The sequence below is a fragment of the Haemaphysalis longicornis genome, unplaced genomic scaffold (assembly GCF_048455015.1).
Source record: "Haemaphysalis longicornis isolate Haplotype H1 unplaced genomic scaffold, Haemaphysalis longicornis Haplotype H1 scaffold_7, whole genome shotgun sequence".
Taxonomy (NCBI): domain Eukaryota; kingdom Metazoa; phylum Arthropoda; class Arachnida; order Ixodida; family Ixodidae; genus Haemaphysalis; species Haemaphysalis longicornis.
This window is the reverse complement of record NW_027526422.1, coordinates 11,151,462-11,165,719: the sequence shown is the minus strand read 5'-3', so window position 1 is coordinate 11,165,719 and position 14,258 is coordinate 11,151,462. Positions and strand designations below refer to the sequence as shown.

At 50.4% G+C, this 14,258-nt stretch overlaps 1 protein-coding gene across 1 annotated transcript; it reads left to right on the top strand.

Annotated features, from left to right (window-relative positions):
* The first annotated feature begins 437 nt into the window (after positions 1 to 437).
* On the top strand, positions 438 to 10,885 carry LOC144145018 (uncharacterized). The gene is made up of 2 exons (XM_077676520.1): positions 438 to 736; positions 10,429 to 10,885. Exons 1-2 carry the CDS (start codon positions 438 to 440, stop codon positions 10,865 to 10,867), a joined length of 738 nt encoding a protein of 245 aa, XP_077532646.1. The 3' UTR covers positions 10,868 to 10,885.
* Positions 10,886 to 14,258: the final 3,373 nt, after the last annotated feature.

The window sequence follows — 14,258 nt, the reverse complement described above, 5'->3', positions numbered from 1 at the left end:
TGCCCTACCCCTCCGTTCTTTCCTGGGGGCCCGCGTGCCTCCTCTCTATTAAAAGTTAGCCGTGGCTTAGCTCGGCTATGCCAGTACGTACGTAGCGTGAGCTAAGGTTCAGCTGGTTATTCTTAGCTTTCCTGTCTGTCTAGGATTTGTTTGATTATCATGCTTATGGCTGCTTCAATGACACACACACGGTACACGCAAACGGCTCCGGCGCAGCGTCAGACTGCGCAACGGAGGCGCACAGGTGGGCACGCGCCGGCGCCAGTGCGTCTACAGCGGCTATGACGTCACTCCTCTGGAATGCGCAGACCGGCGGCGGCGGCTCCGGCGCTTAAGCTGTGCACCGTGTGACGTCACAGCTCCTCGCGCATGCGCAGCATGGCTCTCCAGGAGCCACGCGAAACTGCTCAACCTCGGCCAGCGTAGCTCACGCTACAATGAAGTTGTCGCTACTACTTCCCAATGCTTTGCAGCCACGACCAAAGCACCGGCGCGGACACCGGTGCGGCGCCGGGCACTTCTACTCGTTCTGCGAGCAAGCGAGCAGGCCCGAGGCCTACTACAGCGCCGCTGCGCACCGCTGCGTGTCGACGGCCGGCGATGACGCGCACGTCTGCAACCGAGGCGCCAACAGGTTCGCGGACTTCCAGAGCTGCCTCAGCAGCTGCGTCTACAGGGGACGCCAGCCAGCCAGTGAGCGCTGCTTCGAGGTCACCCTCTTCAGCGGCTGCTCGAGGTGAGAGGCGTGCCTGAACAGGGCACTTACCGAGGTCGTTCATCGATCGTTAACCGAACAGAAGTTAACACAGGAGGTGACAGTTAAATTTGGACCTGGTTGGGAATCGAATCCAGAGCCCCGGGAATGCGAGGCGGGCATTCATCTTTCAGGCCACTACAGCGCCATGCCTCTAGCTGTCTAAAGGTATACCTAAAATGAGTCGGGGCCGTCGACTTTGAAATGTGTGTTACGTCTAGTGACGCCCACATGAGTAATTTGAACATGCCTATTACAGTTAGGAGGGCAGTAATGTACGCTCCTGGTAAATGTCATCTTTGCTTGACCATGCATGATTGATTGATTGATTGATTGATTGACTGATTGATTGATTGATTGATTGATTGACTGATTGATTGATTGATTGATTGATTGATTGATTGATTGATTGATTGATTGATTGATTGATTGATTGCTAGTGGTATTCCCTTTGAAACGGGCTGATGCCGTGTCTTCTTACCAAGAAAAAGCTAATACATGTATGTTTTATACTCTTTAATACAAGCGCTGCTCGAGAACAAGCACAAAATACTTTTTTTCCCTGTTACAGGTGGTAGCTGTCCTAGGCATTATTCCCCTCTCTGCTTTTCGTCCACCAGCATTCCAATCTTCTTTTAGTCTTCTCGACAGCCTTGAAGTTAACTCCCTCGGTTCTACCCTTAAATCCTAGGGCTTCTGGAAGCCGAATATTTCCCTTTTGAAGATTTGGATGGATACACTCACAACCTAAAACTATGTGCCGCTTAGTTTCTGTTTATTTTCCGCAGACCACGCATATCCCATCATTTTCGTATACTTCCGCACAAAGCTCTTAGTTCAAGCAACCTGCTCTAGCCTCAAAAAGCAAAGCACTGCCCTTGGAATCATCGTAGAAATTTTCTTTTCTTATGTCCAGTTTCTCTGCCCTGTACATGTCTAACGATGTCTAACGACATTTTAGCTTCCGTTTTTGCTCCCCGTTTATTCGTTTCTATCTACGTTGCTTTTTGATTCTCCACTGTTCTTTCCGTATTTCAGCGTAAGCCTTCTCGTTTTTCTTAACCACTGCGTGCCCACGTTTTCCGTGCATACGTACCTAAAATCTTTAGCTGTCCACCTACGTTGATGCATTGCTCGCAACTTCCTCTCAAAACATATTTTGCTCTGAGCTTCTCGAACTTCAAACGACGCCCAGCACATATCTCCCTGCACTGATTTGTTAGTTGTTTTACCATGTGCTCCTAAGGCCAAACGACCTACCGTTCTGTGGTTCACTTCAAGGCATGAAAGAGCGTCTGATTTGAAGCAGAATACTGCATTCACAAATGTGAGGCCCGGAACCATTACTCCATTCCCCATTCCTCTCAATACATATTTGCTATGTCCCTACGGAGCTCTACGCTTCATTATAGCTGCGTTGCGCTTTCCTTAATTCTCAAGTTTCTCCTTGTGAAATCTTAAGTAGGTGTCCCCTTCGTTTATCCACACCTTCAAATATTTATATTCCTTGACTCCGGGTAATTGGCCATGCTGAATTGATACTGACTCAGCTATGGTGTCATTGAGAACCATGATTCCAGATTTTTCAGTGCTAAAACTTAACCCAAGGTCTGTGGCTTCCTGGCCACTAATATTTATGAGCCGTTTCATATCTCTCCGGTAAGCTAAAAGAACAATATCGTCTGCGTATAACATTCCCGGAATACGCTGTTGTACCACTTCGCCTTGCCACATATGTGCTAAGCTGAACCCTAATTCATTTTCTTCGTTTCTTTTCTAACCCTACCTTGTACAGCATAAACAGTATTGGGCTCACAGGGCATCCCTGTTTCAGTCTTCGATGGGTGTTGGCCTGCTTTGCGCATTTCTACCCTTCCTGTGTCAGGTGCACTCTATTATCTTTATAGATTGCTATCAGAAACTGTATTAACTATTCATCTACACCCTGGAGTTTCAGCACCCTCCACAGCAGTTCTCCTTTTACGTTGTCATATGCCCCTTTATGTCCAAGAACGTAATCCACAATGGTCTATTCTGAAATTTAGAAATTTCAATGCACTGTGTTATGACGAAAAAATGATCATCCAAGCGCCTGTCTTGTCTAAATTCATTCTGCAGTTCCCCAAGTATTTCATTTTCTTCCATCCATGCTTGAATTTCTGATTTTATCGCCTGAATTACGAATCTATACATCACTGACGTTACTGTGATCTGTATGAATCAATACTGGCTTTGTTGCCTCTGCCTTTATATATTAAATTCATCCTGCTTTCTAGCCAACCATCCGGTATTTGCTTGGTTTCTATCACCTTATCTATTGCTCTCAAAACGATGCGGTACTTTTCGGTCCAAGCAGGTTTATCAGCTGCATTGGTATTCCGTCCGGGCCCACTCTGGGGGGAAACCTTTTGCTCTGCTTTATTTTTTTCAATCATGGCTGCTGAAATTTATTTCCGTTTCCGCCGTCTTTGGTGGCGCTGTTGTTCTCGGTGTAGGCTTCACCAGTCCGTTTCCCTAAACTTCTTACTAATCCCCTGATGAATATGCGCCAATGCCTGTTCCCCTTCTAAATGTTTTTCCTCCTCATCAATCAAGAATTTTCGATGGATATCATTTTTTTGTGCTTAGTAATTTTACATGGTTCCAAAACTTCTCGGATGCGCTTTTGTCCTTTCGTATTACTGCCATCCATTGTTCGCTTTTCTGCTTGATCTTTGCTTGCACCCTTTTCTGCACTTCTAGTTTCTTCTCCCGGTAGACATCCCATTTTTCCTTCACTTCCTCCGGTCCCATACTTCTCTTTGCCTCTGTATGTTCTCTCAGCGCCTTTTTTCGCTGGTCAATAACCCCTCCTATTTCCTTATTCCACCAGCCTCTCGGCTTTCTCTTCCCTTTCGTCGGTTTCGTTGCTTGGCTTCTTCCATCCTCTGCTTTATGAATCCGATAATTTCGTCGTAATCCCAATTTTTTTCTGTGTACTTATTGATTTCGTCTTCCATCATATCAGCGATGATCTTTAACTGCTCATTGTTCAAATTAGTTCCTCCTGTTGTACTGACTACTCAATTTGTCCGTGTTACTCCTGTTTCTCACTGGGCAACACTCAATCATCTCTCCATCAGCACCACTAAGAGTGTGCTGCTCCGTTTCCACAGTAGTAAGCGGGCTGCCTCGCCCATCTATACACTGGGTGACTCTGTCCTTCGTGCTGTTCCGTCTGCTTCAATCCTTGGAGTCCAGTTCACCCCATCGCTTGACTTCTCACTTCACATCTCCAACATAGTGGCCAAGGCACGTCGCACCCTGGGCTTCGTGCTACGGACATCAAAACCTTGAGGTCCTGCGGCCTTCTGCGCACTCTACACTGCCCTCGTGTTGCCAAGACTTGAATATTGCTCCTCCTTGTGGAACCCCTATCAGCTTCACCTGACCAACAGGCTAGAGAGCGTTCAGCGCCGGGCCACCCGAACGTTGTTCCCTCGTCTAGGCTGCAGCCATGACACCCTTCCGCGATACGAGGCTCGGCTGCACCCCCTTGGATGTCAAACACTCCAGCACCGGCGTTCTGTGGCGCGTGTGGGCTTTCTCTGCCGCCGCCTGGACAGCTCCCAAGGAGTCGCCTACATCACCTCTGCTATTCGTGTTAACAAGCGAACCGACCAACCTGAAGTCATTCATGCGAGGACTGTCCACCACCAGAACTATCTCATCCCAGCAGCAGTGCGAGACTTTCTGCTCCTCTAAGTGTTAGATCACCCCTCCCCACGGACCGTGAGGCGTCTAGGGTGCTATGCAGAGCCATTGCAAGATGTCTGTGCTGCCTATTGCTAACCGCCATTTTTTGTGCCCCCCCTTTCCTTTTACCCCCTCCTGGTTGGATGGCTGGCAGGGGCTCTGCGTACGGGTTTTCACCTTTCTGCCACGCCTATAGCACGCCAACCAGGACGGTCCCTCTTTCTCTTACTTCTTAACCCCTCTCCACCCACCTCCTGTGCAATAAAGATTATTATTATTATTATTCAAAGTGCAAGGTAAACCGCTTGTGGTCGCTTCCTAAGCTGTCTGTTCCATTTTCATCTATCTTCATTTCGCGCAACCTTTCGTATACTGTCTCGGAGACTAGACCATAGTCTATGCTGGACTGTCTGTTACCGCTTTCCCACGTTATTTGTAGGTCACATTTGCTTTCTTGGTTTACTGTTACTAGCCGGTTTTCCTGACATAGATCTATCACAACATAACCATCATGATCTGTGCATCCATCCAAATATTCTATGCGGGCATTCGTTTCTGCAACTACAATTATTTCACCTGAATGTTTAAACTCGTTTATATCTGTTCTAAGACAGTTTACCATTTCCTCATTTTTCTCCCCGAACTCCGCTGCCGGTCCACAGATACACAACTCCTAACCATGTATTTCTCCCAGCTATTGTGCCTTTAACCCATCGATGCTCTTCACCGCTTTCGTTCACTCTCTGCCAGTCGGTCCCTTGTTTTAGTAAGTATGGCAACGCCTCCACCTCTCCTCATTCCTGCAGTCCTGTTGCATCCTTCCCAGACATAACTGTCTATGACAGGTGGGGCTTCTAGGTCTCGGAGGTGGGTCTCGGCTAAGGCGTACACGTTTATTTCTTCCCGTTCAAGTTGGTTTTGGATTTCCGCCCACCTATCAGGTTTCCTGCCACCCTGCATATTTATGTAGCTGATTAAATATTTATTGAATTCCTTTTTCCCTTTAGCTTTCCAGTTACGGGGTTTATTTCTATCTTTTACAAAATTGTTCCCTCCAGCGTTTCCACTTCAATCGCCTTTCTCTGTGCTCTCAGCTATGTCTATAACCTTATCTGCCTCCCAGAGTTGAGTGTGCCTACGCCCCCCGCTTCCCGTTTGTTGACTAGTTTGCCTTCCATAGCTTTGCGGGGGCCCTTAAAAAAGCAACCGCTCTCCCACCTAACCGCCACGCTACCATGTTTCCTATAGCCTGGCGCTGAAGTGAATACCGTCCTACTGAAAAGCTTACCTATGTGTTTAACGCTGCCAACTACCCTCACTTCAAACCCAAGTTCCCTGCCGCGCCTCTCGATCTCGCTGTTAGCAGCGAGCTAGCACTGCCCGTTCGGTGTGCACGCCCTCTTCTGTCACCTACCGCACGGTGTTGACTGCAATCAGAACATTTGGGGTCGTTTACCCCTTTCGCTATCTCCTGGCTAAGTTTTTCCTCCTCCCCCTTAAGAACATCGTTAAGCCCCGCGGCAATCACCATAATGTTTCTATCTTTACTGGACAAGGCCAGCTTCCCCTTCGCTTTTATCACCGTCGGCACGTCTGACCGGGGAAACAACCGACCTTCACACGCGTATCCCCCTCTACCCTTTCCATTACGGCAGCGCTGCTCCTCTTCATGTTCGAATATCCCGCTATTATTACAACGCTATTTTCTGCCACGTGCTGCTCTTCGTTGGCGCACTGCTTTTTGACTGGATTGGCTGGCCTATCTTGCTGCACGTGGGAGTAGCTGTCGCCTTAAATTTCTTATCTTCCGTCCCGTGTGTCACCTCGGTGCATGCCTCCGCTCCGCTGCATGGGCCGAGGTGTTCATCATTTGTTGGCAGAATGACGCTCCTTTCTAGGTTCCTCTCAGCTGCTTCTAACTTTCCTTCAACGGCCCTGCGTTCGTCGCGTTCGTCACTTAGCGCTGCATCTAGTCCCGCAACCCGCTTAGCTAACGCCGAGTTATCCGCTTCTACGTGTTCTAGCCGCGACACCACTAAGCATAGGCCACACTTATCTGCCCCTTCGTCTGCCTCGCCGCCATCCCGCCAAAACTCATCTGCACCTACTTGCCGCAGACAGCTACCACACTCTACCAGCTTTCTGCGCGTGTTCGTCATCGCGGCGGCAAATCCGAAATAGCGAGAAAGAACCGTGCAGGTACATACTTAGCTTCTGCTGTCCTCCGCCTCGCTGTCGTTCCGTTTTCCTTAACTGCAGTAGTACACGCCTTTGTTGGAGCACAAAAAAAAAAAAAAAACACGACCGCTCAGGTGAGCAGCCCACCTGTGAATCATGATGATGATGATGATGATTAGTGGCTTTCCCTTTGAATCGGGGCGTCGGTTGTCAGCAACCGACTTGCCTGTTTTATTACGTTTACTTGCCCTACTCCCAGCTAACCTATAGATTTGCTTCCTCCCTCCCCTCTCTCCCTCTTTTCTGTTTTAAACTCATCGCCCCCACCCCCCTTATTTTCTCCCTTCGCTGTTCTAAATTCTCGTCCGCATGATTACTCCGCCTGCGTACCCATCCCTTCCCTACTTTTCCTCCACCACCACTCCAGTCGCCTCTTCGTCACCTCTATGGCCTTAAAGTTGAGGTTCCCCCTCGCCCCAAATCCCAAAGCCTCCGCCAGCGTCGTTTCCCCCTCACCCCACGGTGGCCGTATCTCTGTGCAGCTCCTGACAATATGTTCTATAGTTTCTCGATCACTGCCGCAGCATGCACACGTTTCATCCTGCTGCCTGTAGCTACCCGTGTATGCCCGGGTTCTCAGGCACCCTGCCCGTGCCTCGAAGAGCAACGCACTGCCTCTCGTATTGCCATAGAATCCCTCCTTCTTAATTTCCCGTTTCTCTGTCCTATAAGTCTCCAGGGTTTTTTTCGCTTCCATTCTCTCTGCCCACTTCGTCGTCTCTGCTGCCTTTACCTGCTTTTTAACTGTTGTGTAAACCCCGCTTTCCCCTACCGACTTTCCGTACCGCTTGGTCAGCTGTCTGGTCCTCCGTCTCCACCGCGTGTCCACGCTCCTCAAATACAGGTACTTAAACACCCTCGCGGCCCATCTTTCGTCCTCCATGTCACGAAGTCGCTCCTCAAACTTTATCTTGCTCTGCGCCTCCCTCGCCTCGAAAGACGACCAGCCCATATCCCCTTGTACCGCTTCATTTGTAGTTTTACTGTGGGCCCCTAGGGCCAATCTGCCTACCGCCCTCTGATTTACTTCCAGGCCCGCTTGGGTCTCTGGCTTCATGCACAGAACCGAATTAGCGAAAGTTAATCCTGGTACCATGACCCCTTTCCAGACTCCCCTTACCACCTCGTATTTGCTGTATCCCCAGAGGGCTCTATGCTTCATTATAGCCGCGTTCCGTCTTCCTTTCGTCCTAAGGTGAGCCTCATGCGCCTGCGTGTAATCTTCGCTGTTGTTCAGCCATACTCCTAAATATTTATACTCTTTCACCAATGGTATTTCTACTTGCTGCACTGATACTGTTTTGTGCTCCTCGCCGTCATTAAAGACCATGATCCCCGATTTTTCTCTGCTAAAGGATAGCCCTAGGTGCGTCGCTTCTTCACCGCATATATCCATCAAGCCCTGCATACTTATCCGGTTGTCCGCCATCAACAATATGTCGTCTGCATACATTAGTCCCGGAACCCGTTGTTCCACCACCTGCCCGTTTTTCATGTAGGATAAGTCGAACCCCATCGTGCTGACTTCTAGCTTCCTTTCTAACCCCGTCATGTAGATCATGAACAGCAGCGGAGAGAGAGGACATCCTTGTTTCAGACCCTTGTAGGTGTATACAGGCCTATTGTATGTTACCCCCTCCCACACTATTTGCACTTGGTTCTCCCGGTATAGCTCCCTGAGTAAGCTAATGAATTCTGCCCCAACTCCCTCGTCCTCCAGGATACTCCAAAGCCGCTCCCTGTCTACATTATCATAAGCCGCTTTAATGTCCAGAAAGGCTAACCACAAAGGTCGGTTTTGCATTTTCGCCACCTCTATGCATTGGCTTACCACGAATAAGTTGTCGTCTAGTCTTCTGTCCTTTCGAAACCCATTTTGAAGCTCCCCTAATATCCTATTTTCTTCCACCCACTGCTCTAGTTCGAACTTCACTGCCTGCATTGCTAACCTGTACAGCACTGACGTGACGGTTACTGGCCTATACGAGCTTGGGTTTGTCCTGACTCCTTTGCCCTTGTACACTAAGTTCATCCTGCTCATTTGCCACGCGGCTGGTATTGCCTTTTCTTCTATCCTTGTTCTGATGGCTTGCAGTAGCTTTCCCTTGATCTTTGGTCCTAACTGGTTAATCAACTCCATCGGTATCCCATCCGTGCCTGCCGCGGTATTCTTGGGGACCTTTTCCTCTGCTCTTTTCCATTTCAGCTTGTCCCCATCTATCTCCAGACCTTTCGGCCTACCCGCCGCGACATCTCTGTGTCGCTGCGGGGCCTCTTCATCCACCTTACCGAACTTCTCCGTGATGATTTTGTGCAGGTATGCTAATGCTTCCTCTCCCTTGAGCATCTGTCCCTGCTCGTTTTCTATAGTACCGCCTTCTGTGGGACTCGTACGTTTCCCTAATGCCTGCACATGGTTCCAAAACCTTCTCGGCGCGTCTCTACCCCTTCCTCGTATTTGCGTTACCCATCGCTCGCTGTCCCCCTTTATTTTCGCCTGCACTAATTGCTGCACTTCCTGTTTCATTTGCTTATACTGCTCCCATTTTAGGTCCACCTCCTCCTGATGTCTCCCCATCCTCTTGGCCTGCCTGTGCTCTCTAGACGCCTGTTTACGCCTCTCTATCGCCGCCTTTATTTCTTTGTTCCACCAGCTTTTGGGTGTTTTTTTTCCTCTCCATCGGTTGGACCCCTCTGCCTTGACTATTTTTTCCTGCATAGTTTTGATGAGCCTGTCATATTCCCACTCTTCTCCAGGATTTCTTTCTATGTCTGCCTCAATGCTTTTGGCTATATCCGCAATTTGGCGTTAGAAGCGCCTGGCGTTAGAAGCGCCATCATGCGGCGTCCAGTGAAACTTGCAATTAATTGTACGGCGTCGCAACCGATGGTGCGCGAGCAAAGGGAAGGCGGGAATTTGTTCCGGCCTGACGTTAGGCCTAACGCTTTGCTTCATTCTCTGATGTTGTAAACCGGTACCCGCAGATTATTTTACAATACTAATAATAAAAGTAATGTTTATTTCAAGGATACGAGGTACATTTGCGGGCCACCGAAGCCACAGAAGGCTTGAGAGGCAGTGCCCGGCAGCTGGCAGCACGGAGACCAATCGCTTTGCCGTTTAACCAAAACAAAACTGAAGACGAAAAAGAAGACGAAAAGTGAGAAACGAAGAAGTCAGTCGGTAGAAAAGTTGAAGTGCGGTACTGGAGTTCAGTACTGGGTTTGATGCAGCTTGGCATATCGTACCACACATTGTAGGCAATAAAACTCATATAAAAGACTAACAACATCGGTTGGCCGAGGCTCTCGGTCATAGTAATGAACAGTGAAAAGACGCAAAGGTCCATGTTGTATTACCTCACCGCGGTGGCTCAGTGGCTAAGGCGTTGTGCTTCTGAGCACGAGGACGCGGGTTCGATTCCCTGCCACGGCGGCCGCTTTTCTGATGGATGCGAAAAGCAAAAACGCCCCCGTGTACGATATTTCAGCGCACGTTAAAGATCCCCGAGTGGCCAAAATTATTCCGAAGCCCTCCACTACGGCGCGCTTCGTCACCTGCGTTGCGTCGGCGCGTTAAGCCCTACAATCAAAGGTGCATGTTCGGAAATAAAACTCTAATATTAGTTTTGGCATTTACTACATCGCCAGGTGTCCTCGCGATCTCGTGAGCATCGTATTTACAGTTTAAACACGAGCTAACATCTTCAAGGCCCTTGGGTCCATATATACACGCGCATTGTATACGCGGTCTGCAGGCAGGACGTGGCGGGAGACTGGTGGTTCTTCGACGGCTCCAGATGCGCGCTCTGGAACTTCCCGCAGGGCAAGTGCCCATCCCAGGGGAGCAAGGTGTTTCGTACACGCAAGGACTGCGACGCGACGTGCCTGCGTGATGACGTTGCCAACGACGACGATGACCGGCACTTGCAGTGCAACACCCCTGTCTCTGTCCCGTGCGCGCCTTGGCAAATCAAATTTGCGTACTTCGCCGACATGCGGGCACAGGGACACGCTCGCTGCATAAAAGTGTCCAGCCGGGCGCTACTGACTCGTCGCTGCCTGATCGGCTCTAATCGATTTGACTCGCTGGCGAGTTGCGACCGGGTCTGCGGCAGCTCGCGAACGCCGCACGTGTAGGACGCGCAGAATAGCCGCAGAACTTGGAATAAAGCACGGGCGGCGTGACCCAGTATCTCGTTAATCCGGCACATTGTTGCTTGCCTACACATAAGATAACTGTGAAATAAGAGAAGAGAACAAGGGCCGTGACGTCGGTGACGTCCGCGGCCTTTACGGATGATGCGAGCTAATCAACAGAGGGCAGTCCTGGTCTGGCAACCATGGTGGCCCCGCGAAAAAATGGCGGGAAAATTTGCGGGTACGCCAGCCGAAATGCTACCGGCGCAACGATAATGATTTCAAAGTTCCTGCAATAGTCATAGGTATTCAAGCCAACGTAGAAGACATTCGCAAGGGTGCGTTCAAAATTTGCGATTGGAGTCTTGACTGAGGCGCACTGACACAGCCACAGACTGCGTCTCGCTAGTTTTAAGTGCGAATGCACTTCTTAAGCGAGCCTGAATCGTCCGCCGCCGTAGTCCGCATAGCAACAGCTGCGGGTGCGCGCGCTCCTCGTCTTCCTTAGCAACGGGGGGAGATGGGCGCGCGCTGCCTGGCCGCTGACATGGCACATACCCACGTGGGGGATTGGCCAGGAATCGGGCGTGAGAAGGACTAATGCACCCGCTTAAAGGAGTACTGACACGAAATTTCAAAGCTGAGATCCGCTCTAGCAATCAAGTACAACGACAACACAAATAGGTGTCTGTGAATAAATGCATCTTTCTTTCTTTGTAGTTGTGTGTGTGTGTGTGTGATCTCTCTTTCGCGAACATTACCGAACCGCGCAAATTCAACTCGTGCATTCGCACTTTCACATTCTTCCCCTCGGGGAAATGCGGGGAATTTTTTACAGTGAAGATGTGCGCGTCTGATTTTTTCTCGGCGTCCATATAAGTAATACCTCGTTAACTCGAAGTCGTAAAAACCAGGGAAAATTTCGAGATAAACGGATTTTCGAGATAAGCAAAGTTGCACTAATCGCCGGGAAAAATGAGCGCTCTTCAGAAAAATCACTACTACTTACCGGCTCTTCAGCGGCAGTTTCTAATCTTTCTTCCCGTGCAGGTTTAAAAGAGAAAAAAATAACATACAAGAGACTTTAACCGACTGGGTTTTGCCGCACTGCCATTTTATTTAGCAGAGAAAAACTGCCTACTGCTCGTCTGCTTTGCGGTCGCACTCGGGCCTAAGAAGGCGTCCTCCAGCTGCTTGACGCATCGCATCAGTCGATCTTCCCCGCCGCTGCACTCGACCTACCCACTCAGTGGCGGGCTAGCAGGCGCACCTGCGTAAGGGTCTCTACCTTTCTGCCTAGCCGTGCACGCCACTGGGTGGGCACACTGACTTTGCAAATAAAATTATTATTATTATTATTATTTCGAAGCAAGCGCAGCAAATTTCTCGTCTCAGAAGATGTCGGCACCTCTCGAGGTGGTTCGTCATCGCCGTCGTCTCCGCCGTCTACTACGCCGTTTGAACGATTTCGGCGTCCGTCCTTTCTCCGGTCACCGCCACATCCTGCTCACACAGCGCGTACTCCAGAAAAGTCACGTCATTTTCGGCGGCGCCGTTACCTGTAAGCTTGATGACCTCTTGACAAAGTTCCTCAGTCTGTGAAGTCGCGCGACTTCATCGCGCGAATCTTGTGAAATGGTCCGGCGGCGGAATTTTCGTTCCACTCCCAGTCAAGATTTCGAGTTATCCGCAATCCGACCCAAAAATACTTCGAGATAAAGGGGAAAATATACATGGGACGTATGGGAAAATGTTCGGTGCCGCGGAAGATTTCGACTTAGCCGATTTTTCGAGATATGCGAGTTCGAGTTAACGAGGTATTACTGTATGCGGCAAGAACTCCGTCTTGCCCGCAGAGGTGCCATGGCCAACGCTTTCCTGCAAGGAATTCCCCGACGTTAGACCTGCCGTTACGTTTTCAGTACTAACTTGATGTTGTTTGGCGCTACTTGGCAAGTCGTTAGGCTCAGCGCGAGGCTACATAACGCCGGGGCCGTGAAACCGCCGTTTTTCGGGACCACAGGTTCGGCTCGGCCCAAGCTACGCATGCCCGCAGAGGTGTATTGCGCACGCGCCATGTAACGGGAATGCGCCAGGTCACTGCAGCATCATTCAGTGTACATTACGCAGCGGCCAATCAAGGCATTTTCGACAGAGGCATTGCCAATGTGTTTTAAAGCGACATTCCGTTTCCCAGTCAATGCAGGCCGAGCCATTCCGGTGCGATGCAGAACTGATTACACGTACAGCCGGTAAAAGGCTTGTCTATAACACAGCGTTCGTACTTTCAGCCCTATCCTGCCCCGCCGGAGCGGGATTTGAATAAAACTACTGCGGAATTCTGAAGTCTTAGCCCTTCGCTTTTGCCTCCGACATGTTTGGAACGAGTATGTTTCGGCAGTTTTCGGATGTAGCTGGTTGAAGTTGAAATCGCTGTTATAGACAAGCGTTTTACCGGCTGTACGTGGTGACAGGCTTCCTTCCCTCCGTACCTAAGCCGTCCTAAAAGGTACTAAACCACTCTACGAAAAGAATGCGTGGAACTGACATAGGGGGACATCTTAGGGCGCAGCCCTTTGGCGCCCGCTTGTGCGCTGAGGGGCGTCGCCGTCGGTATCATCGAGCGAACGCCGGCAAGTTCGGAGAGGGAAAAAACTCTGAGGAGGAGACTGTCGAGAAACTGGGAGAGGAGGGGGCAGCATGCTGTGCCCGTACGAGGCGCTCGACTGCGCGACGCTTGGCGAAAACGTGAGGGGGCGTGCGCGTGACGATGATGTGCGCTCGCTTCCTAAGGCGCAGTTCGCGGTCCCTTCCTGAGACGTTCCTGAGCAGCACTGAGGCGAACGAGTGCTGCTGCCTCAGCGCACTGCACCCATCAGGAGTGAGTGCTGAACTGCGAGTGAGGTAACCGGTCGTGCGCTTTGTCAGCCCCTGCAGCTAAAAGAGCTGCCAGAGCGGAGGCTCCGAACCACCGACGTCAGAACCCTGAGTGAGGTCTGAACAATGAGCGAGGCAACCGGTGCATGTGCTTCGTCAGCCACTGCAAATAGAAGGCTGTGATGAGAAGCCCCGCCTCCCCGGCCTTCTCCTCCCCTGAGCACTAGGAGAGAGCACTGTCCAGCTCGGACCCTGACGACCAGCTTCAGCTGGTGCAGAGAGCCCAAGAAGCTGGACGGATCCCTCAAGGGGTCCTAGAATGAGGACTCTTCCCCAGGGTTGACTGCTCCACAGAGACGCCTATTCCTCCTCCACTCAGCTCTTCTCAGCAGTTTATCATCAAGAGCACTGCGGCAGTATTCAGTGGTAAAAACTACACGGCGCTGGTGTTACGTCCGGCCTGCACTGACTTGGAAACGGATATTGCCGCGTTTTTAAGGCCGCTACGGTGAGG

What these genes read in the sequence shown, in the direction of transcription:
- LOC144145018 (XM_077676520.1), top strand. Translation starts at nt 438, where the DNA reads ATGAAGTTGTCGCTACTACTTCCCAATGCTTTGCAGCCACGACCAAAG. An exon ending in CTCTTCAGCGGCTGCTCGAG is followed by an intron (nt 737 to 10,428) that starts GTGAGAGGCGTG and finishes AAACACGAGCTA; the next exon opens with ACATCTTCAAGGCCCTTGGG.